Source organism: Felis catus, chromosome C1 (genome assembly GCF_018350175.1).
Source record: "Felis catus isolate Fca126 chromosome C1, F.catus_Fca126_mat1.0, whole genome shotgun sequence".
Taxonomy (NCBI): Eukaryota; Metazoa; Chordata; class Mammalia; order Carnivora; family Felidae; genus Felis; species Felis catus.
The window spans coordinates 176,586,284-176,609,673 of record NC_058375.1 but is presented as its reverse complement, the minus strand read 5'-3'; the positions used below and the strand labels follow the sequence as shown (position 1 = coordinate 176,609,673).

The following is a 23,390-nucleotide window of genomic DNA, read 5'->3' as shown; positions in this document are numbered from 1 at the left end:
AGGGAATAGTCCATATAAATACTCTAAGGAGAGTTCTTAACACTGTTAGTTATGGGAGTAATTATTATTTGCTTACTAGCTTCACCTCACCTGGTAATCATTCTTACAAGTTTACTGACCACTGGTCACTACTTACAATCCTAAAAGTTGGGTGCTCGCTTCGGTAGCACATGTAGAATCCTAAAAGTTGGGTGTTCACAGCTCCAGGGGCTGCCATTCATCCTCGGTCACTGTAGATTGGTATAGTTTTTACACCTATTTTCCAGTAGATGACAGTAAAGTACCCAAGGAAGGGACATCTTTTTGTAATTCTCAAAAAGTTGCTATGTAGGCTAGTTGGGGGAGTGACTGTGTAAAATAATACTTTTCATTATTTATCCTAAATTGATTTTTGAGCCAGTAAATATTATTTTTAACAATGTCAATTATAGGGGTGCCTGGGTGGCTCAGTCGGTTAAGCATCCGACTTCGGCTCAGGTCATGATCTCACAGTCCCTGAGTTTGAGCCCTGTGTCGGGCTCTGTGCTGACAGCTCAGAGTCTGGAGCCTGCTTTGGATGCTGTGTCTCCCTTTCTCTAAACCTCCCCCGTTCATGTTCTCTGTCTCAAAAATAAATAAACATTAAATTTTTTTTTAAAAAATGTCAATTATAGCAATTTAATTTAGATTTCCCTGGCTTATTATATAAAATTAAGTACTCAGTTTTGGGTTTTCAGTTTTTCAAAGACTTAAAATGAAGATGTACTAAAAATTGGTTTATAGAACCATGATGTATTGGATCTTATTCTTTTCTATTATAATAGAGTTAATACTGTACCTTGAATAGTTCTGTTTCCTACACATAAATAGTGCTAGTTGCAGAGACTTGTAATGCAGCTATATCTACTAAAGAAAAGAAAATGTGCCCATTCTAAGGAGATTCTCCTCTCCCTTTTGCAGAAGCTTAAGCTATAATGAAACTATAACACTGAAGCAAAATCCTCCGAGTAAATAAATGCCTTTCAGACTTTGCCATAACTCCAGTCACCGAGTCTGATTTAGCTGTTTCTATCCTGGGAGTCTGGCCTAACTTTGAATCAGGTTCCAAAGTCCCATCTGATGCCAAGGTCATGGTGGCATTCCTGGTCAGCTCAAATCTCTCAAGTATATCCCCCAAATGGCTTCTTGGATCAGACTTGGAGGCAACCAGAATCCCAAAAAGCTTTCTGAAATGTGAATAATCTTGGCCAAACAGGATCCCCAAGATCTGGTTGTGTTCATGCCGGCACAAGAAGTTCTGTTGCAAAATCAGAATTAAAACAGGCTTTGGCAGTGGACATTTAGAATGAAGTGTATCTCTTGGTATACAAGGCACAAAAATAGCTCCCCTTGTTTGAGCTTCCTTAAACTTTCTTACAAGTTCCTTTATCGATAATTTCAACTTCACAAATACAGACACAATACCTTAATGCAGGAAGTCCCACTCGCTGTTGCATCTGAAATTCCTTTAGAAATGCTGGGTTAATACTTGCATCTCTGCTGATATTATTTGTTAACCGAAGGAACTGATTAGGCTTATTTCTGCATTCCTTTAATAGGATGCGGAAAGCACTTGCGTTGTAAGTTAAGTAGCCAAGAGCACAGGAGCAAGCTGTGCGAACCTAAGTGAAGAAACAGTTCCTCCATTGAGCTAAAACATCTAACACATGTTCTCATTAAACATTTCCTAAGAAAGTCTTTGTAGCTATGTTTAACAAACGTGTGTCAACCAATGGCAATCTATACATGGACGCATAACAACGATGTTTTCAGAGAGAGAGATGTCAACTGCCACTAATTACTAGTAGTTGTTCTCAGTCCGGACTGCATTTTAGAATCGCCAGCAGTTAGAAACAACAACAACAAAAACCCACCAACTGAATCAGACTCGCTTGGGGGTAGAATCTGGGCATTTGTATTGTTTTTTAAAAGTGCCACAGTGATTCTAATATGCAGCCAGAGTAAGAACCATTGAGTTTGAAGTAGGACAGTGGGTCTCAGTCTTGATTGTGCATTGGAATCCCCTTGATAGTTATGAAAATTACTCGTGCCTAGTTACCACCCCTAGAAGATCTGATTTAATTATTTTGGAGTGCAGTCTGGACACTGGAATTTTTCAAAACAGCTCAATTGATTATAATAGGAAACCAGATAAGAGACGATAAGATAAAAACAAGTTTAAAATAAGACACTCAGGAAAGCAATTCAATTTTCCACTGGCAAAAACAGAAAAAGTAGATCTTTCCTTTCTTAAAGGGAATACCCTTAGTCTGTGACCCTGAAGTAATTAAGTTACTCATATGATTAATTAAAGTATATTCCTGGGCAGTTCTTAGAAAATCTGTTAGTGGTGGCCTAAGAACTGTCATAGAATGAACAAAAACCACACACATCCCGGGTAACAGAGGGTTCATATACTGGTCTCTACATTGGCATCTGACTGCTTTATATGCCCATATAACTTCCATACCTTGAACAGTGGTTCTCAGTGTATGGTCCCTATCCATCAGTTTCAGCTTCTAGGAACTTGTTAGAAATGCACATTGTAGGGCCTATACCAGATATATTCAATCAGAAACCCTGGGAATGGAGCCCAGCAATCTATGGTGTAACAAGTCTTCCAAGTAATTCCTATATTTTCTGAAGTTGGAGAAACACTACCTTAGACCTGGAGGGGGGAAGTGCAGGGGAATACTTAGAGGCAAACCACTACTACAGCCAGCCCAGCCTTCTTCACACTGTCATCTCTAATCCTGTTTGGCAGATAAGGAAAACTCCAATGGATTCCATTTTCATGCATTCCAAATAATCATAGAAATGACTTAGTGACATCACTGGTTAGTAACTAACCAGTTTTTGTGAGAGATTTTATAAATATTTTAATTACCAATTTCTATATCATCAGTGTACTTATTTGTAGATTGAATCTTAAGTTATTGAAGTTAAATGTGCACATGTTGTAGGAACAGAATTGTGGATGGCAGATACTGTACTAGAAAACTCCTCTAATTTTGTATTAGTAACATGAACTATTATATAACATACTTAACCTGTGGAGAAATTAGCCCACAAAAGTGAGAGGCAACTTACATTTTTAGAATATTCAATTATAGAAAGACTTTTGTTTTTACCTCTTCTTTTTCTGAATACAAATGATAGCAGAGCCGTTGGATTGTCCCTAATGTGGCAAATGCTTCTGGAATACCAGCTCTAGAATGAGCCAGGCTAGCTATTAAATTTCCTACAAATAAGAAAAAAAAAAATGCTTGTGTTATTTAAATGATATAAACTGATATACTGTACTTTTGTTCATTTGCACATATTGTTAAAAAGGATTGAGTCACAAGACATCTCTGTTAATGAAGAAGATCTGAGAAAAAGCATGTATATATTAAATGTGGAAATTTTCCCCCAAATTGTGATTTGGTTTTCTGTCACAAACAGTAAAAATTAATTAGCTTTATCTAAGAGTGGGGAATTTTGAAAATCAGAGGTTTTTATCCCCATGGCTTCAGAATATATTTTGTTTTGAGCTTTAGCATTTTTACATTTTTTTAAGTTTATTTATTTTAAGAGACAGAGAGAGCACATATGAGCAGGGGAGGGGCAGAGAGGGAGGGAGGGAGAGAATCCCAAGTAGCTCTGTGTTTAGAGCTCTCTGCTGTCAGCACAGAGCCTGATGTGGGGCTCTATCTCATGAACCATGGGATCATGACATGAACTGAAAGCTTAACCAACTGAGCCACCCAGGCACCCCTGAGGTTTAGCACTTTTTTAATGACTATTAACATAATGATTGAACTACTATAAAAAGTTAGTATGTCCTCTTTGTAGTCCAGATTGCTTTGAGTTAAGAGCTTAATGGTATTTTAAAACCAAGCAATGTATTACTAACTTAAACTTAAAATCATTGAAGTTTTTGCCATAAAAACAAATGTTTGGGGGTTGAAAATAAGGTAATTCAGTAATAAAATAAATGTGCAGCTACCAGCTTACAACCGTTTCATTCAAATATGTGTTTTATTTTTAAAGCATTCATGTGATATTCTTTCACAATATTGTCGCTGTGTTGGAAAAAGTGCAACACAAATTTTAAGATATAAAGGCATCCACCCATATAAATGTGGATGGATACTTTATTGAGGTATTCATTGGGTTTTTGTTCTTGTATTTTTTTTTTTTTTCTGGCCTTCTTTATAAACCAAGGCCTTTGTATTTATTGTTTCAGGATGGGGAGGGATGGGTTGTATGGCTTGGAGCAAAAATTGTCTTAAGATAACCTTTTTTCCAGGCTTATATATTTTTAAAATCTATGTGTATAGAAGGCATTATTTTAGGTGAAAAAGAGAAAGGAAGAGAGGTGTCTCTGACGATGAGGAGTAAGAAATGGGGAACAAATGGAGGCAGTCAGAGACTCTAAGACTAAGAAGGAGATGATAGGAACAGGAGCTTTGAGTAGAGAATGGTTATGTAGTGCACATAGGAAAACTGGACAGTTGGCAACAGAAATCCTAGTCTTTGCAAAACTTCTGTGCCTTTGGAGCTTCTTCTGGGAACCATGACTTAGACTTTTAGCACGACACTTATTTTACATTATATCTGCAGCCTGAATATCCTGCTTTGTTTGAGATACCCCAGACTCTGGAGATGCATATGACTCTGATGGTGGAGTGCAGAGAAAGGCCCAGTAATTTTTGAGATTCAGTTCCTACCAGCCTGAGACAATATGTGAAAGCTAGTATAATATGGTATTTCTTGCACAAAAGAGTTTGTGGAGTAAAATTTAAACCCACTACAGTTGTTTCTCAGAGCCATAGAATTACTATGACTTGAATTAAGAATGCTATTTAGATAAAAAGTATTTAATAATTTCTTTTAAACATGTTTTTGTCCTAGTTTCCATCAGAAAGTTTTTGTTTGCATGAATTTTCCTTCCATCTCAAGTAAAAATATAATTCCATGGCAGCAAGTATGATTTCCTTTCCTACCTTCTATGATCCATTTCAGTTAAAACAAACAAACAAACAAAAAAACTATTTATTTTTTGGTAGTAGTCACTCCACATGGTTGTCATCCTGATACTGTTTCATGTTGTGTTGAGAGTGATCTATCAGGGCGCCTGGGTGGCTCAGTCGGTTAAGCGTCCGACTTCGGCTCAGGTCATGATCTCACGGTCCGTGAGTTCGAGCCCCGCGTCGGGCTCTGTGCTGACAGCTCAGAGCCTGGAGCCTGTTTCAGATTCTGTGTCTCCCTCTCTCTGTGCCCCTCCCCTGTTCATGCTCTGTCTCTCTCTCAAAAATAAATAAACGTTTTAAAAAAAAAGTGATATATCAAGTCAATTAGCTTATTATTAATTTTGAAAGTTAGCTCTGGAGGAGATACAGTTACACAACTAGCATTAAGTGTGCCAAGAACTCTGTTGGACTATTTTGCTTTGCTATATTGCATAGCAACAAAGGGAACTCTTTAAATGTTAGCAAAATGTGAACAATTGATCAAAAGAAAACCAGACAGAAGTATAGCAGTATAAATCTGCCATTACTTTCATAAATCAGTGTGTAAACTTTGTTGTTGGTAGCTCATAGTTTAATTCTCATTTTCTTTCTGGAAAAAATAATTAGAGGTTTGAAAAAGTAAGAAATCAAAAGGCCATGTTCAGAGTTACCCTGCTGCTTTTTGGGGTGCAGAGTAGACTCCCATTGTTCCATGTAGGCTTACTGTGGAGTTCATGTAGATTTGTACCAGCTCATTCTTCAAACCATGTGACATAGTATCAGGCTTATTATTTTATTATTGCTCAGATTACAAAAAATTATTTTTGAAAATAGTTTTATGTAGTTGTTTTATGTAACTACCTTCCAGTTATTTCTTACCTGTCAAGACAATAGTGGTAGAATGAACTGAATACAGACTGTCAACTAAAATAGTGACACCTCTTGCAGACAAAGTAATATGGTCCATGTCTATAATGACTTTAGCTAATATAATAATCTGAAAACAAAAAGAAGCATAGAATCATTGAATGTTTTCTATTTGGCTTCTCTAATTAAGCTTTAATGTTTTTTGGCTACTTCTCAGGAAGGTTAGAGGGGTAATTTGGTATTATTCAGTAGAAGAAAAGCAAGTGGCAGGGGTGTGAGTTAGAGTGCTTGTCCCTATCTGATTACTGCAGTGAACATGGTAGGCCATTGCATTCTTCCTACAATATTTGCAGGTTTTCCATTCTTGAAGTATGGGTTCATAGAAAATATTTCTCCTAAACGTTATAGGCTAGAAAAAGAAGACAGAGAATAAGAAGAACCCATATACATCTAGTTGTCATGGGTTGAAGAACCAGTGTGATCAGGTAAAGATCTACAGTTAGAAAACATGTCTTGGATACTACCATGTTTTTCTGCCTGTAATATGTGGATGATAAAAATAATACTATCTGCCCATCAACCTGACAGGGTTCTTATAAGCATCAGATAAGGTACAAAGGCAAAAAGTGCTGGTAAAATGAAGATATCCTCATAAATAACAGGGATTTTATGAGGTGGAAAGGGCTGGTGTGAAAAATACTGCAAATTTTACAAATCAGTAAACACTTTTCCAGATTAAATTTTTTTCTAATTTTCAAGTTTTTGACTAAAAAGACACTTACGGATTTGAAGTTTTAACTTCAGTTTTGTACCTGAAATGCTGCCATTGCCTTCTCAGTTTCAATTGTTGATTCAAGAAAAGGTTCAAAAATTGATATGGTCATTATTCCACTTTCCAATATTAAGTATTGTTGAAGGCGATTATTGAAGGCAAAAAGGGTTAATGCATAGCCTGCTCTTAAACAAACATCCTAGAAATAGGAGAAACATGCATTATCTTTTTTTCTTTTTTTAACTCAAAAAGGCAGGTTTTAGGTTTATTTATTTTTATTTTTAAGAGAGAGAGAGAGAGAGAGAGAGAGCCAGCAGAAAGAGAGGGAGAGAGAATCCCAAGTAAGCTCTGTGCTGTTAGTGCAAAGCTTGATGCAGAGCTCAAATTCACGAATGGTGAGACAATGACCTGAACTGAAATCAAGAGTCAGACACTTAACTGACTGAGCCACCCAAGTGCCTCACATGCATTATCTTTAACTTAGTTCATTTATTATGTTACTCAAGGTAATAGATTTTGAATTCTCGCCCATCTAAATACATTAATTCTTATCTCTGGGAGTAAAACATGACATCATTGGGGAAAACAGGTGATAGAGTCAACCCAGGATGTCATTGAACAGATTAAATAGAGAAGTAAGTTGTGGCTTCAGGGAGAAGAGAGAAGTAATTTTCATATTCAGAGGGAATGTTAGTTAATAATTGTGCAAATAAATACCTAAAAAGAAATAGGAAATTCCATAATTTCACTAACCCTCAACTTTTTTGTTTTAACATATTTTTATTTTCATTTCAACATTTCAAAGTAGAATTTGATAAGTCAAAACTTCCTTGTATAGCATACTGTATATTACATGTTATGCATTGTGGGATGTTCTCTATCATCTCTCAAAATAAGTTCATTTGTAAAATTCTGTACTATATCCTAAGAGGGAAACAAAAGAAAGATGATTTAAAAATCACATTTTAATTTTCTGGGACTTGGCAAACAGAGCAAAAGCCAATTCTTAGAGTCTGTTCACTTGCCAAAGATGAACAAGTATGGTAGATCTTCCAGAAAGACCCAAAAGATAGAACTTTATCACTAAATCTTATTTTTAATATTTGGCTTGAACAATATAGTACAGAGAGAACCATTAATCTTAGTGAGTTTTCTTCTTTCAGTGTTAATCATTACATAAAAGTGCTATATGTGCATACTAAAATATTTACCAATAACATTATATGATGCCTGAGATTTTCTTGAAAAATAATATAGGAAGAGCAAGTGGATATATAGATGAAATAAAACTGGCCATGAATTGATAAGTGCTGAAACTGGGTCATAGGAATATTTAAGTTCATTGTGCTACTCTTTTATTCTGTATGTGTTTGAAATTTTCCATAATAAAAATTATGTACACACAAAGTAGTCACCTGGCCATAAGCAAGAAGAAAAGTATTAGGAATACACAAAAGAACAGGGTCCAGTGAATGAAGCAGGTGGGAACAGGCTGAGAAGAAAAGGAGAATGATTAAGAGCAGAATGAGTAGTAGAAGAAAAAGGAGAAGGGTGTCCCTGAGGAATGAGCAATGAGAATAAAATGTGAAATGAACAGAGAGAGAAGAAAGGTGGCTTAAAGAGTCAGTCAGACACAAATTCAGTCTCCTCACCCTATATTCCCCATGTTATTACAGCAGCACATCTCCATTTTTTCATATACCACAGTACAGTAGAAATCTATAGATTAATAAATAATGCTTTGAGTTCATTTCTCCCCCATAACCCTCTTTTCTTCCTCCCAAATCTAAAACTGACAGTTGGCAGTTTTCTTCCCTAATTGCTAAATGCACTATAGACAACAAAAGTTCTCAAATTTCTCTAGGGTTAGTGGTATCCAAAGTATGGCCCATGGACCAGTGACAGTCGACAAAATGGTTGACATCAGGATTACAAAAACTGGGAATTCGAATTTAAAAGGAACAGCTCTTCCTTATAGTTAAATACCAACTAATAAATCTAGAAAGATGTTTATGGCAGCATTATCAACAATAGCCAAATTATGTAAATATCCCAAATGTCCATTGCCTGATGAATGAATAAAGATGTGGTGTATATGTATATATACAATGGTATATTACTCAGCCGTAAAAAGAATGAATCTTGCCATTTGCAAGGATGTGGATGGAGCTAGAAAGTAGTATGCTAAGCGAAATAAGTCAGTCAGAGAAAGGCAAATACCATATGGTTTCACCCATAGGTGGAATTTAAGAAGTAAAACAAACATAGAGGGGAATAAAAGAGAGAGGAAAACCAAGAAACAGACTCTTAACTATAGAGAACAAACTGATCGTGACGAGAAGGGAAGTGGGTGGGGAGATGGGTTGAGTAGATGATGGGGATTAAGGAGGGCACTTGTAGTGAGGACCGGTGTTGTACGTAAGTGATGAATCACTACACTGTACACCTGAAACTAATAGTACACTGCATGTTAACTAACTGGAATGTAAGTATAAATTTGATTTAAAAAAAAAAAAAAGAACTTTTAAAAAAAATTGTCGTTAGCCAAATACCACAGTAATTATTGCTGCATCAGTAGATGCTAAAATTGTTGAGCAAAAGTACATGCAAAACAATATTTTCATAGGCTCAAAATGTCTCACCTTAAGATACTTATTAAAAAAGGGAAGTACAGTGACTTTACAGTGGAGAAATATGGCAGATACTACCTTAACCAAGTACCCAAAGTTAACATTGCCAGTTATAAGACATAACAGCACCATGTACCTCCTGAAATGATGCACTAGGCAGGTGAATGAAGAAGACCACATCATTTCTATGGTATTCTTGCCAAAATGCATAACCTCAATTTAATCATGAGAAAACATCAGATAACTCAAATTGAAGGGCATTCTACAAAGTAACTGGTGTGGACTCATCAAAAATGTCAAAATCATGGAAGACATGTAAAATCATGGAAAACAAAGGACCGAGTTTCACAGATTGAAGGAAACTAAAGGGACATGACAAATAGATGTAATGTGAGATCCTAGATTGCATTCTGGGACAGAAAAAGGACACTGCTGAGAAAATTGGCAAAATTTAAATAAAGTTTGGAGATTAGTTAATAGTATGGTATCAATGTTAATTGCTGGTTGACATCCAGGAAAGCGGGATGAAGGATATGCTAGAACACTCTACTATTTTTGCAAAATTTTGGAAAACCTAAAATTATTGCAAAATTTAAAGTTTTTGTTGTTTTAATTATCCTACCAATTACAGATTGCTGGGGGAAGGCTTTCCTTTATCACAAAGTTTGAGAAGCACCACTAGAATAGTGGGTGACTGAGAGTTGAAAGGTCATAAAATTTCAAATTTCATAAAATTTCAAAAAGAAAAATTTTGATGTGTCCAGGACAGAAGAGATTTGTTTATTGGCTCTCTAAGCATTAAAATTGCTACCTTTCAACTGTATCAAGAGATGCAGCAGGGCATTATATCATAATCAAGGGGTCTATCCACTAAGAAGACCTAACAATTGTAAACATTTATCCACCAAATGTGGAAGCACCCAAATATATAAATCAATTAATCACAATCACAAACTCATCAATAGTAATACCATAATAGTAGGAGACTTCAACACCCCACTCATAGCAATGGACAGATATCTAATCAAAAAATCAACAAGGAAACAATGGCTTTGAATGACACACGGGACCAGATGGACTTAACATATATTCAGAACATTTCCTCCTAAAGCAGCAGAATATACATTCTTCTCCAGTGCACATGGAATGTTCTCCAGAATAGACCATATACTGGGACACAAATCAGCCCTAAGTAAGTACAAAAAGATCGAGATCATACCATGCATATTTTCAGACCACACCCCTATGAAACTCGAAATCAACCACAAGAAAAAATTTGGAAAGGTAACAAATACTTGGAGACTGAAGAGCATCCTACGAAAGAATGAATGGGCTAACCAAGCAGTTAAAGAGGAAATTAGAAAGTATATGGAAGTCAATGAAAATGATAACACCACAACCTAAAACCTCTGGGATGCAGCAAAGGTCATAAGAGGAAAGTATATAGCAATCCAGACCCTACTAAAGAAGGAAGAAAGATCTCTGATACACAACCTAACCTTACACCTTAAGGAGCTGGGAAAAGAACAGCAAATAAAACCCCAAACCAGCAGAAGACAGGAAATAACAAAGATTAGAGCAGAAATTAATGCTATTGAAACAAATAAACAACAACAACAACAACAACAAAACCAGTAGAACAGATCAATGAAATCAGAAGCTGGTTCTTTAAAAGAATTAAAATTGATAAACCACTAGCCAGTTTGATCAAAAAGAAAAAAGAAAGGACCCAAATGAATAAAATCAAGAATGAAAGAGGAGAGATCACAACGAACACAGCAGAAATAAAAACAATAATAAAAGAATATTGTAAGCAATTATATGCCAATAAAATGGGTAATCTGGAAGAAATGGACAATTCCTAGAAACATATACACTACAAAAACTGAAACAGGAAGAAATAGAAAATTTGAACAGACCCATAACCAGTAAGGAAATTGAATTAGTAATCAAAAATCTGCCAAAAAACAAGAGTCCAGGGCCAGATGGCTTTCCAGGGGAATTCTACCAAACACTTAAGGAAGAGTTAACACCTATTTTCTTGAAGGTGTTCCAAAAAATAGAAATGGAAGGAAAACTTCCAAACTCTATGAAGGCAGCATTACCTTGATTCCAAACCCAGACAGAGACCCCACTAAAAAGGAGAACTATAGACCCATTTCCCTGATGAACATGGATGCAAAATCCTCAACAAGATATTAGCCAACCGGTTCCAAAAATACATTAAAAAAATTATTCACCATGACCAAGTGGGATTTATACCTGGGATGCAGGGCTCGTTCAATATCTGCAAAACAAAGTGATTCATCACATCAATAAAAGAAAGGACAAGAACCATATGATCCTCTCAATAGATGCAGAAAAAGCATTTGACAAAATAAAGCAGCCTTTCTTGATAAAAAACCCTCAAGAAAGTAGGGATAGAAGGAACATACCTTGAGATCATAAACACCATATATGAATGACCCAACACTAATATCCTTAATGGGGAAAAACTGAGAGCTTTCCCCCTAAGGTCAGGAAGGGATGTCCATTCTCATCACTGTTATTCAACATAGTATTGGAAGTCTTAGCCTCTGCAACCAGACAACACAAATAAAAAGGCATCCAGGTCGGCCAGGAGGAGGTCAAACTTTGTCTTTGCAGATGACATGATACTCTATATGGGAAATCCAAAAGATTACACCAAAAAACTTCTAGAACTGATTCATGAATTCAGCCAAGTTGCAGGGTATAAAATCAACGCACAGAAATCGGTTGCATTCCTATACACTAACACTGAAGTGACAGAAAGAGAAATCAAGGAATCAATCCCATTTACAGCTGCACAAAAAAAAAAAAAAACCATAAAATACCTAGGAATAAATCTAACCAAAATCTATATGCTGAAAACTATAGAAAGCTTATGAAAGAAATTGAAGGAGACACAAAAAAAATGGAAAAAGATTCCATGCTCCTGGATAGGAAGAACAAATATTGTTAAAATGTCAATACTACCCAAAGCAATCTACATATTCAATGCAATGCCTATCAAAATAACACCAGCATTCTTCACAGAGCTAGAACAAATAATCCTAAAATTTGTATGGAACCAGAAAAGACCCCGAATAGCCAAAGCAATCTTGAAAAAGAAAACCAAAGCAGGAGGCATCACAATCCCAGACTTCAAGCTATACTACAAAGCTGTAATCATCAAGACAGTATGGTACTGGCACAAGAACAGACACTCAGATCAATGGAACAGAATAGAGAACCCAGAAATGGACCCACAAATGAATGGCCAACTAATCTTTGACAAAGCAGGAAAGAATATCCAATGGAATAAAGACAGTCTCTTCAGCAAGTGGTGCTGGGAAAACTGGACAGCGACATGCAGAAGAATGAACCTGGACCTCTTTCTTACACCATACATAAAAATAAACCCGAAATGATTGAAAAACCTCAATATAAGACAGGAAGCCATTAAAATCCTAGAGGAGAAAGCAGGCAAAAACCTTTTTGATCTTGGCCATACCAACTTCTTAACATGTCTCCAGAGGCAAGGGAAACAAAAGCAAAAATGAACTACTATGACCTCATCAAAATAAAAAGCTTCTGCACAACAAGGAAACAATCAGCAAAACTGAAAGGCAACCGACAGAATGGGAGAGGATATTTGTAAATGACATATCAGATAAAGGGTTAGTATCCAAAATCTATAAAGAACGTATCAAACTCAACACCCAAAAAATAAATAATCCTGTGAAGAAATTTGAATGGAATGGAATTGGATGGAATTGGAGAGTATTATGCTGAGTGAAATTAGAGAAAGACAAAAATCATATGACTTCACTCATATGAGGTCTTTAAGAGACAAAACAGATGAACATAAGGGAAGGGAAACAAAAATAACATAAAAACAGGGAGGGGTACAAAACATAAGAGACTCATAAATATGTAGAACAAACTGAGGGTTACAGGAGGGGTGGTGGGAGGGGAGATGGGCTAAATGGGTAAGGGGCACTAAGGAATCTACTGAAATCATTGTTGCACTATATGCTAACTAAATTGGATATAAATTTTTAAAAATAAAATATAAAATATAAATAAATAGATAGATAGATAGATAGATAGATAGATAGAAAAAAAATTGCTACCTTTCAAAGATGAAATAAGTCAACTATGAAAAATATGGAACAATATTTCATTATTACAAACTAATGATCTACCAAAGAGATTTTACATTTCTTATGTAATATATTTAAATATTGCTGTGCAAAAGACATAATTTGAGGATATGGTCTAAAAACCATTCTACATGAGCTTTAACATTTTGTAAAGGCATTACCTTATCTTGTGAGTGAAGAAGATGAAGGACATCGGCATACTTAAATCCTTCATTTTCTTGTAATTCATTCTGTAACAGATCATTCCCTAGGACAATGCATGCCAAGGAAAATGCCACTTCAACCTAAGTATGTAGAAATTAGTTTATTTTTCACTCATGGTTTATCAAATGACATATTTCATTATACAAACATTTATATGGGATATACTAATTCAACTGTGTAATTCATTGATTCCAATTCTCTAATAATAGAGAGGCATTTACAATGTCCGAAGCAATGTTCCTAGCAATTTTTAACAGCTGGGAAAATATCCTTCCTAAGTGTGCCATCACCAACACAAAGCTCCGTTTGAGAGGTGGGGGGGAGCAACCAGAGCCAGCAGGAAATGTGAGGAGGTATTATCTTAAGTGCATAGTTGTATCCTTTCCACATCTAAAAGAGAATTTTTTTTTTTTTAAATCCTGGCCTGGAATAAAAAACTTTTGAACTGCTTGTTAGCTGTTGACCATTGAATTCTAAGGCTTCAATGGAAGGCCTATCAATTAAGGAAAAAATTCCCAAGACTGGGAAGTAGTCCTGAAGAATAGTTTTGCTCTAGTTCCAGGGTCATTTAATTCACATTCTGAAGCCTTTTAGGAGGATGTAAATGAACTTTGTTTATTTTCGGGACTCAAGATAAGTTTTTTAAGATTACATTATGCACTTCTATGAAAAATGTTATGAATTTGAACAGCATGCTTATTATTTCAAAAGTATTTTGTTTACTATCGCATCTTATTTGAAGAAAAGTATTGAAATGTATTGATGTTATGTTTTTAACAAGTTGAAGACTCATTGAAAGCATATACTGAAATATGGATGGGCACAATAAAAGTAAACTGTTTAAAACATGAAAATGCATGTTTTAAAATAAAAATGTATTTTTATGTGGCAAATTCCATGGTCTTCTGAAATTTATTTGTACTTTGAAAGTCAGTGTAGTTTTTCATATAATTCAAGCCAAAAAATTGCAAGAATATGCTCCTTCCGTTTCCCTAATCAACTCCTATAATAGAATAATCTCTTTCATAACCAGAAAAGCTGCATAACTTGTAACATCTTTTGTGATAACACATTCCTTAAAAGAAATAATTCTGTATTTGCTTACATATTTCTGTTTTCTCATTTCCAGCAGAACTCATACCTAATTTTGAAGAGAAAATGTATTTTTTGTTGTTATAATTTCCTGCCTGGCCAACTCTAGATGTCATAAATCTCCAAAGGATTTGAATATATGCAAATGTCATTTTATTAAAGGCAGTTCACTAGAAGTAAATAGAAGAGTGAATGATTCTTAAACAGCTTGTAAGATATTTGTAATGTTCACGTTGGTAGAGGTAGGACTGTTTTGATGGTTAACATTGACAGGAATCACTTAAATTTGAGAATTTTTGCTACATAAATCACATATCCTCATCATCCCCACCCAGTTTTAGCAATCAATATCTTAGGAAGTAGGGAAGAAATTCTGTGAATAACCAAATATCTGAGGAATAAAATTTTGATGAGTAAGGACACAAGACTTAATTATTTGAAAATTTATTATTTTAATAAAATTAACTTTATCTTTACTACTATATTTATAAAGCAACTCTTTTATTTTAAACTTTTAGGATAGGTTAAATTTTTCTAGTATACTTGTGAACTTGCATGAAGATACAGTTTATTCTCAGAAAGTCATATTTCTGTTAATTTTTACTGTATCAGAAAAAATATTAAAACCATTTATATACCTTAATGTTAGGAGAAGGGTGATTTCTCAGTAAATGAATAAGTACTGGAAAGGCATTTTCCTCTACAACAAATTGTTGACTGATGGGATTACTTGTATGGGCAACACCTATAAGAACATACATGTCAATAAGATAATATTTCTTTCTATCTTAGAAATGGTAAGGTCAAAAATAGCTTGGTGTATTTGGCTGATAAAGTGTTCTAGCATAATATGGTTAATAAGTTACAAAAGGAAATGCTGTGTCAACACTATTTTACCTGAATTATTTTTTTTTTTAAGTAGGCACCACACCCTGCATGGAGCCCAATGTGGGACTCAGACTTATAACCCTGAGATCAAGACCTGAGCCAAGATCAAGAGTTGGATGCTTAACGGACTGAGCCACCCAGGTGCCCCCTGAATTAATTTTTTTAAAAGGCAGAATGAATAAACATGGAAAAATTACTATTAGAAGTGTGGATGTTTTTCTAATAGTCACAAAACAAAGAAATAAGAATGCTAGACTATCAAGGAATAAAAGTATAATAGCTATCACTTTTTGAAGATTTTTATTTGCAAAGTACTTTACAGGTGCTATTGTATTCCATAAAAAATTATTTTTATAAAAATGACTAGAGTAAATCACCTGGTTAAAAATTCTAGATTCCTTAAATACACATACTAAAAAGATAACCTTACTGTCTCCTTTTATAACATAATACTTTAAATTGTAGGCCTAATTTCAAGTTAAAAGTCATCTCTGTCTAGTGAACGTGTATAAATAATTGTAATTCTTTTATTTTGCCATCAAAAATCACAACACATACACTGAGGGTTTATATACTTAAATATAAATACAAGATCAGACCTGTCTCTGAACAATGAAGGAAGTCACCTACTTAATATCATCTGGGGAAGTTTGAAGGAACTGCAGGTAATAGAAAGAGCAAAGAACATGTTTGTTTCCTTGTCCCTAGTCCCCCACTGACCACCCAGGAATATACACACACACTGATTACATGAATATTCTTCCTTCCTTCCTTCCTTCCTTCCTTCCTTCCTTCCTTCCTCCCTCCCTCCCTCCCTCCCTCCCTCCCTCCCTCCCTCCCTCTTTCTTTCTTTCTTTCTTTCTTTCTTTCTTTCTTTCTTTCTTTCTTTCTTTCTCTCTTTCTCTCTCTCTTTCTCTCTCTCTCCCTCTTTCTTTCTTTCTTTCTTTCTTTCTTTCTTTCTTTCTTTCTTTCTTTCTTTCTTTCTTTTAGAGAGACAGAGCCCACTTGTGGGAAGGTAGAGGAAGGGAAGAGGGTGAAAGAATGAGAGAGAGAGAATCTTAAGCAGGTTCCCCACCCAGCATGGCACCTGATGCAGGGCTAGATCTCACAACCCTGAGATCATGACCTGAACCGAAACCAAGAGTCAGACACTTAACTGACTTAGCCACCCAGGGGCCCCACATGAATATTCTTGATTCAGCTGACAGATATTGAATGCCTAATGTACCAGGAATTGAAGTAGGAATTAGGACTAAAAAGAGAAATTAGAATGTCTGCCCCCAAGGAGTTTATAGGGGAAGCAACTATATACATGCAGTAAGTGCTTTAACAGAGGTAGAGAAAAATACACTGGAATCACAGAAAGGGGATTGCTCACTTCAGAGTAGGTGGAAAAGGAGTAAGCAGGGAGATTTCCCAGGGTTAAGGTGCTGTAGGTAGGTCCCCTCAGAATGAATAGCTTTAATAATAATGATTATGATAAGATGATGGTGGTGTGAAAAGAAGAATACCCTCAAATCTTTGAATTTTCACATGTTAATAGTGGGATGAAACTCCATTAGGTTGGGAAAAGAACCACTATAAGAAGTAAGCTGAACAATTCTCACAGCTCACACAGGGCTAAGAATGGTTTGTGCTCTATGGCCAGAGTTCAGATACGTCATAACTCAAGGGATTATACAAGGAATTGAGTCCTTGGAACTATATCATCCTAATAGTGGAGTTAAGTTAGTTCCAGAGTAAAGGCTACTCTAGACTTGTGCTAACAAAGCTTGAAAGCTAGCTGAAAAAGGATCAAACTGATCCCAAGTAAGATAATCACATGCCAGAACAGCACCTAACTGTTTACAGGAAGACCATAAAATCCAGCATCTATCAGTTTACAACTCACAATGTCCAGCATTCAATCAAAGTTTATTATGCATGATTTAAAAATAATACCTAAGATAAAATGTGTACAAAAACTGTGTATTGGAAACTAGGAATCATTGCTGAGATATATTAAAGAAGACCTAAGCAAGTAGAGAGATACACTGTGTTTATGGATTGGGAGACTTTGAAACAACTTTGAAAAAGAATAGCAAAGTTGAAGGACTTATACTTCCTGCTTTCCAGATTTACTGTAAACTTCCAATTAAGACAGTGAGTGAGTATAGCATAAAGATAGACAAATATGTAAATAGAATGGAATAACAAGTCCAGAAATAGACCCACAAAAATTCAGTGGAGGAAAAGATAATCTTTTCAATAAGTGGGCTAAAGCAATTGGATAGCCATATGCAAAAAAATAATAATAATAAATGTCAGCCATATGCAAAAATTAACTTATATGGATCATACATCTAAACAGAGGAAAACAGAAAGCCTTTATGATCTTGAGTTTGGCAGAGGTTTCTTAAAGAGAACACAAAACTTATGAACTAAAAAATTTTAAATATCAATAAACTGGACTTAATCAAAATTAAAAACTTTTGCTCTTCAAAGGACCCTGTTACAGGGGCACCTGTGTGACTCAGTTTGTTAAGCGTCTGATTTCAGCTCAGGTAATGATCTCGCAGTTCATGAGTTTGAGCCCTTGCTTCAGGCTCTCTGCTGTTAGTGCTGTCAGTGCAGAGCCCGCTTCTGATCCTCTGTCTCCCTCGCTCTCTGCCCTTCCCCCATCTCACATATGCTCTTTCTCTCTCTCTCTCAAAAATGAACATTAAAAAAAATGAAAAAATAAAAAGACCCTGTCCCAAAAATGGAAGGACCCACCCAGACTGGGAAAAATATATGCTAAACATACATCTAACAGAGGATTTGTATCTAGAATATATAAGGAATGCTTACAACTCAATAAGACATCACAATTTTTAAAATGGGCAAGATATCTGAACAGACACTTTACCAAAAAGGATATACAAATGGCAAATGAGCACATGAAAAGATGTTCTGCATCACTAATCATTAGGGAAATGCAAGTTAAAACCACAATGAGATTTACTGCACACCCACTAACTACAATGGCTAAAATCCTAATACTAAGTGATGGCAAGTATGTGAAGCTCTTGGATTCTCACACACTGCTAGGAGGAATGCAAAGTTAAAACACAATGTTGAAAAACCATCTGGCAGTTTCTCTAAAAGTTAAACAAATGCCTCCCATATGATCCAGCAATCCTACTTTTAGGTGTTTACCCCCCAAAAATGAAAATATTTGTGTCTGTACAAAAACTTATACACAAATGTTCATAGCAATTTTATTTACAATAGCAAGAAACTGTAAACAATCTAAATGTCCATCAATGGGTGCATGGATAAACAAATCACAGAATATCCATTTGTATTAATCAGGATTTTCCAGAAAAACAGAACCAACAAGATATGTATGTAGGTAGTTAGGTAGGTAGGTAATAAGTATGTATATCATAAGGCATAAAATTATCCATCATACCATACAATGGGATACTACTCAGCATTATAAAAGTGAACTATTGGTATACAAAATAATATGCATAAATATCAAAATAACTGTTGAGTGAAAGAAGCAAGAAAAAAAGTATACCTGTATATCCATCTACATAAAATTCTAGAAAATACAAACTAATCTCTAATGATAGAAAACAGATCAGTGGTTCTCTGGGAATGGGAGTATAAAGAGGGAGGGATTACAAAGGCACACAATGAAACCATTGGGGGTGATGATTATGTTCATTGATTGTGGTGATAGATATACAGCTGAAAGCATATGTCAAAATTCATCAAATTGTACAGTTTAATGTATTTTTAAAGTTTATTTATTTATTTTGAGACAGAGAGCATGCACAGGGGAAGAGCAGAGAGAGGGAAAAAGAGAGAATCCTAAGCAGTCTCTGTGCTGACAGCACGGAGCCTGATGTGGGACTCAGTCTCACAAATTGTGAGATCATGACCTGAGTCAAAATTAAGAGTCAGACGCTTAACTAACTGAGCCACCCAGACACCCCCAGTTGAATGTATTTTTATATTTTATGCTATTATATATTTTATTTAAATATTTTATTGTATGTAAATTATGTCAATATTTAAACACCCACATTTAAATTTTTCTAGGTATGTAAAGAAGTAGGAAAATATGTTTCATAATCAAGAAAAAAAAATCAACCAATAGAAAGAGACCCAGAGATGATATAGATGCTAGAACTAGTTACAGAGAAGTTAAAACAGCCATTTTAAATATATTACATATGTTCAAGACCATAGAAGAAAACATGAACATGATAAGGAAGAAAAAAGAAGGTGTGTGTGTGTATATAACTAGTCTAAACTAGTAAATTTGAAATGAGTTTTCTTCTGTAGTTCTACTGGAGAATCCTTTGTCTATGGCAAATGTAGACAGCTTTGAAGTGAACTAATGAGAAGCAATTGCACATGCGCGCACACACACAAGGTATCTTTGTATATATGTTATCATCTATTAAAATTTTAGAAAGATCTATAATGTATACCAGAGGTTTGGACTGAAAAAAGACACATTATTTTGTCTGACTGATTGCCTTGGAGTTTAATGAATTTCTGCAAGGTAGTTTTTTCAAGTGAGGAGAAACAAATCTTTTTGGAACCAATTCCTACATTCTTCATTCAGCTAGACTATTTTTTGAGGAAATATAATCAACTAGAAAAAAAAGGGGGCTTTTTTCTTATCTATAAGAAACAGTCTACAGTCAGCCCCACACATTCATGAAGGTCAGCAAAGAACCCAAATTTTTTATTTTTGGTTGATCAACCACTGACAGCACTTTTACAGATATCCCAAAAGGTTAACTCCTTTGCAATGAAAGGAACTAGACCTACTGGCCACTTTATAAAGAAAGAATCATTATGGATAAAGACTGGAATTGAAAAATGTGCCCCAACATTAAGAATCCGTATAAAACATACAGTTCTTGAAATTCAAAAGAAGAAATATTTTTCTCTTACACTCAAAAAAAAAAAAAAACAAATGAGATTCTTTTAACTCAAAATAGCCAAGGATCATTGTCCTCATTACCCTTTATAACCAGAGTTAAAGGGAAAAATGGATATAAAATTATTAATTATACCACTTTTACTCATTAAGGTCTTGGAGAAATAAAAAAAATGGTAATCTTTGAATAAATTAAATATGATTTAGGGTTCTATCAATGGGAACAGAGAGGAAGGGAAGAATCTTATTGATATTTTAAAAATTGAGGAAATAATTACAAACCAATACAAATGGACCCCACTGCTCTGATGACACTCAGAAGTGTGCCTTCAGCTATTTTATTGATCCTTAGTAAGCGAACCAATGGTGCAATTCCATTTCCTTCACATATTTGATTTTGATGCATCCTGCTGTCCTTACTTAGAGCTATGACTGCTTCACCTCCTGGTAAAGAAAAGCAAGAAACATGTCCGACACTTCAGTGTGCTGCTTTACATTGTGCAAATGGATGCATAGAAAAGAACTCACCAACATACTGCATTTTAGCTGATGGTGACAAAAGCATATTTATTATAAAGTTGTATCCAATCTGTTCTGCCATATACTTCTGTTGTTTCAGGGTTTGTCCTGCCAAGGCCCAAAGGGCTACAGCTCCTTGTTCCTTAACATCTATTTGAAATGCCTATTAAAAAAATATATTCCATTCTTTCAATGAGCATCGATTGAACACTGTAGGAATGTTTTATAAAATGTTTATTCTAGAATTGGTTTTAGTTTTCTTTTCACTTTACAAAATTCAATATTGGATACTTTGTCTAAGAAAAATGACAAGTAATCATAAAAATTCCTACCTTGAGGAGTTTTAAAAGATATTTACTTAATGATTTTTCCAGAAATTCTCTCTGTATGCATGGGTTGTAACTCGCCAGTGATTCCACAGCCATTGCACCCTTCACTTGGACACTAAGGTGTTTCCGTTTAAAAAGGGCCACCAGAGGAGGAATGGCTCCCTCTGAAGCCATAGCATTCTGAACTTCCCTGTTGTCACGTGCCACCTCAGCAATCGTTGCAGAAGATACAGCCTTCAACACATCTTCAAATCAATCCAAGGAACAGTTAAATAAATCTTTTAAAAATATTTTAAAAATGCAACTTATCATTGGATTCTCATATTATAGAATCAAACTTATAGAGTGTGTAAAAATTTAGAAAATAAAGAAAAATAGAAATAAAACCACCCAGATTCTCACCACCCCAAACACAAATATTTTGTTTATCTCATTAACTTTTATTTTTTTTAAAAAAGCCTACTTATTTATTCTGAGAGAGAGAGAGAGAAAGAGAGAGAGAGAGCAGGGGAGGGGCAGAGAGAGAGAGAAAAGTCCAAGCTCGATGGGGATCGAACTCACAAACCCTGAGATCATGACCTGAGCAGGGTTCAAGAGTTGGACACTTAACCAACTGAGCCACCCAGGTGCCCTATTCTCATTTACTTTTTAAGTGAAAAGACATATTTAAATAATGTTCTGGACATATTTTATATAGTTGTACTATAAGCACAATATCCTGCATTTTAATTTACAAGTAAAACATTTTCCCTTTCTTTATGAACATCGTCTCCCAAATATTCATTAATGAATGTATTACATTTCCTTAGCCATTCACATTTTTTTAAGTTTATTTATTTATTTTGAGAGAGAACACGTGTGAATGGGAGAGGGGCAGAGAGAAAGGAAGAGAAACAATCCCAAGCAGGCTCCTGACTGATAGCACATGGCTCAATCTTATGAACCATGAACCAAAATCAAGAGCCGGACACCTAACTGACTGAGCCACTCAGGCACACTGAGTGGTAGGAAAACCTCACATTAAAAAAAAAAAAAAATACATGGTGTTTCCAACTTTTCACTGTTTTAAACAATGTTTAGGAGAAATGTTGGCACATAAGGTATTTTTCCTTCCTGTTTCTTCCCTTAGTATAGTGTCCCAGGAATTCCTGGAGTAATTTAATATATCACATTAAATTACTTTCCAAAATTGACCATTGCATCTTAGCCTTTCATAATCAGAGTATGAGCTTTTCAATGTTGCTGTATCTTTTTAAATATAGATATTATCATTAAGAATAAATACATAAATTTAGCTAATTTGATAGGCAAAAAATTGTACCTCCTATTTCATATTTTTGGTTACTGGTGAGACTACACAATTTCATGTATGCTTTTTAACCAGTTGTACTTGTTCTCTTTAAAACTTACAGGAAAGTTTCAAGAATAAATCTGAGAACTCTCTCAAGACTTAGCAACAATTGATAGACATCCATCATTTTTTTTTAACTTTTTTTTTACTTTCTGTCACAGTATAATGTTTCAGACTCACCAATTCCTGCTCTGCTCTACCCCTGAAATAAGCCATTTTTCCAAGAAGTTCTGGTTCCTTTTAATTAGGAATGGTACTTAGAAATCAAGATTTGAGTACTAGATGTGTTCATTGCTACTTTAGTATCATTTCTTCTAGACTCCTACTAGACAAGATTAGGAAAATGTATGTATTTCCAACGTTCCAATTCCAATCCAACCTCACAGGATTCTTTATTGCCTTCCTACATTCTTACAGTTCTTTTCACAGTGAGAACCCAAAACTGTCAACATATTTATTCACATGTTCATTTCTACAATACTTTTAATACTTTAACAGTTCAGAGCTGTTTCATCCATATCACTATGAAATACAAATCCACTAAGAAGAATTCAAGATATGTTTGCAGTTTTTTTTTTTATTCCCCTAGACTGAGGCTATATAGTGAAGTGCTATGTCAAAATTCACTTGTATTCA

At 35.0% G+C, this 23,390-nt stretch overlaps 2 protein-coding genes across 7 annotated transcripts in view; one reads left to right on the top strand and one right to left on the bottom strand.

The window, feature by feature from the left end:
* Nucleotides 1–15,917, top strand: part of OSGEPL1 (O-sialoglycoprotein endopeptidase like 1) — a 32,382-nt gene extending 16,465 nt beyond the window's left edge. For all 4 annotated transcript variants that reach the window (XM_045034129.1, XM_045034132.1, XM_045034131.1 and 1 more), the window contains one exon: nucleotides 15,663–15,917. The gene's annotated coding sequence lies outside the window, so the exon portion shown is untranslated. The remainder of the gene's footprint in view (nucleotides 1–15,662) is intronic.
* The window catches only part of ANKAR (ankyrin and armadillo repeat containing), a 73,620-nt gene that overhangs the window by 2,719 nt on the left and 47,511 nt on the right, over nucleotides 1–23,390 (bottom strand). For all 3 annotated transcript variants that reach the window (XM_023259544.2, XM_045034128.1, XM_019838366.3), the window contains 9 exons: nucleotides 21,407–21,648; nucleotides 21,084–21,237; nucleotides 20,838–20,999; nucleotides 15,382–15,488; nucleotides 13,609–13,731; nucleotides 6,692–6,850; nucleotides 5,892–6,009; nucleotides 3,150–3,259; nucleotides 1,444–1,640 (listed from right to left, as the gene is read on the bottom strand). In XM_023259544.2, coding sequence (XP_023115312.2) covers nucleotides 1,444–1,640; nucleotides 3,150–3,259; nucleotides 5,892–6,009; nucleotides 6,692–6,850; nucleotides 13,609–13,731; nucleotides 15,382–15,488; nucleotides 20,838–20,999; nucleotides 21,084–21,237; nucleotides 21,407–21,648 — 1,372 coding nt within the window. The remainder of the gene's footprint in view (nucleotides 1–1,443; nucleotides 1,641–3,149; nucleotides 3,260–5,891; nucleotides 6,010–6,691; nucleotides 6,851–13,608; nucleotides 13,732–15,381; nucleotides 15,489–20,837; nucleotides 21,000–21,083; nucleotides 21,238–21,406; nucleotides 21,649–23,390) is intronic.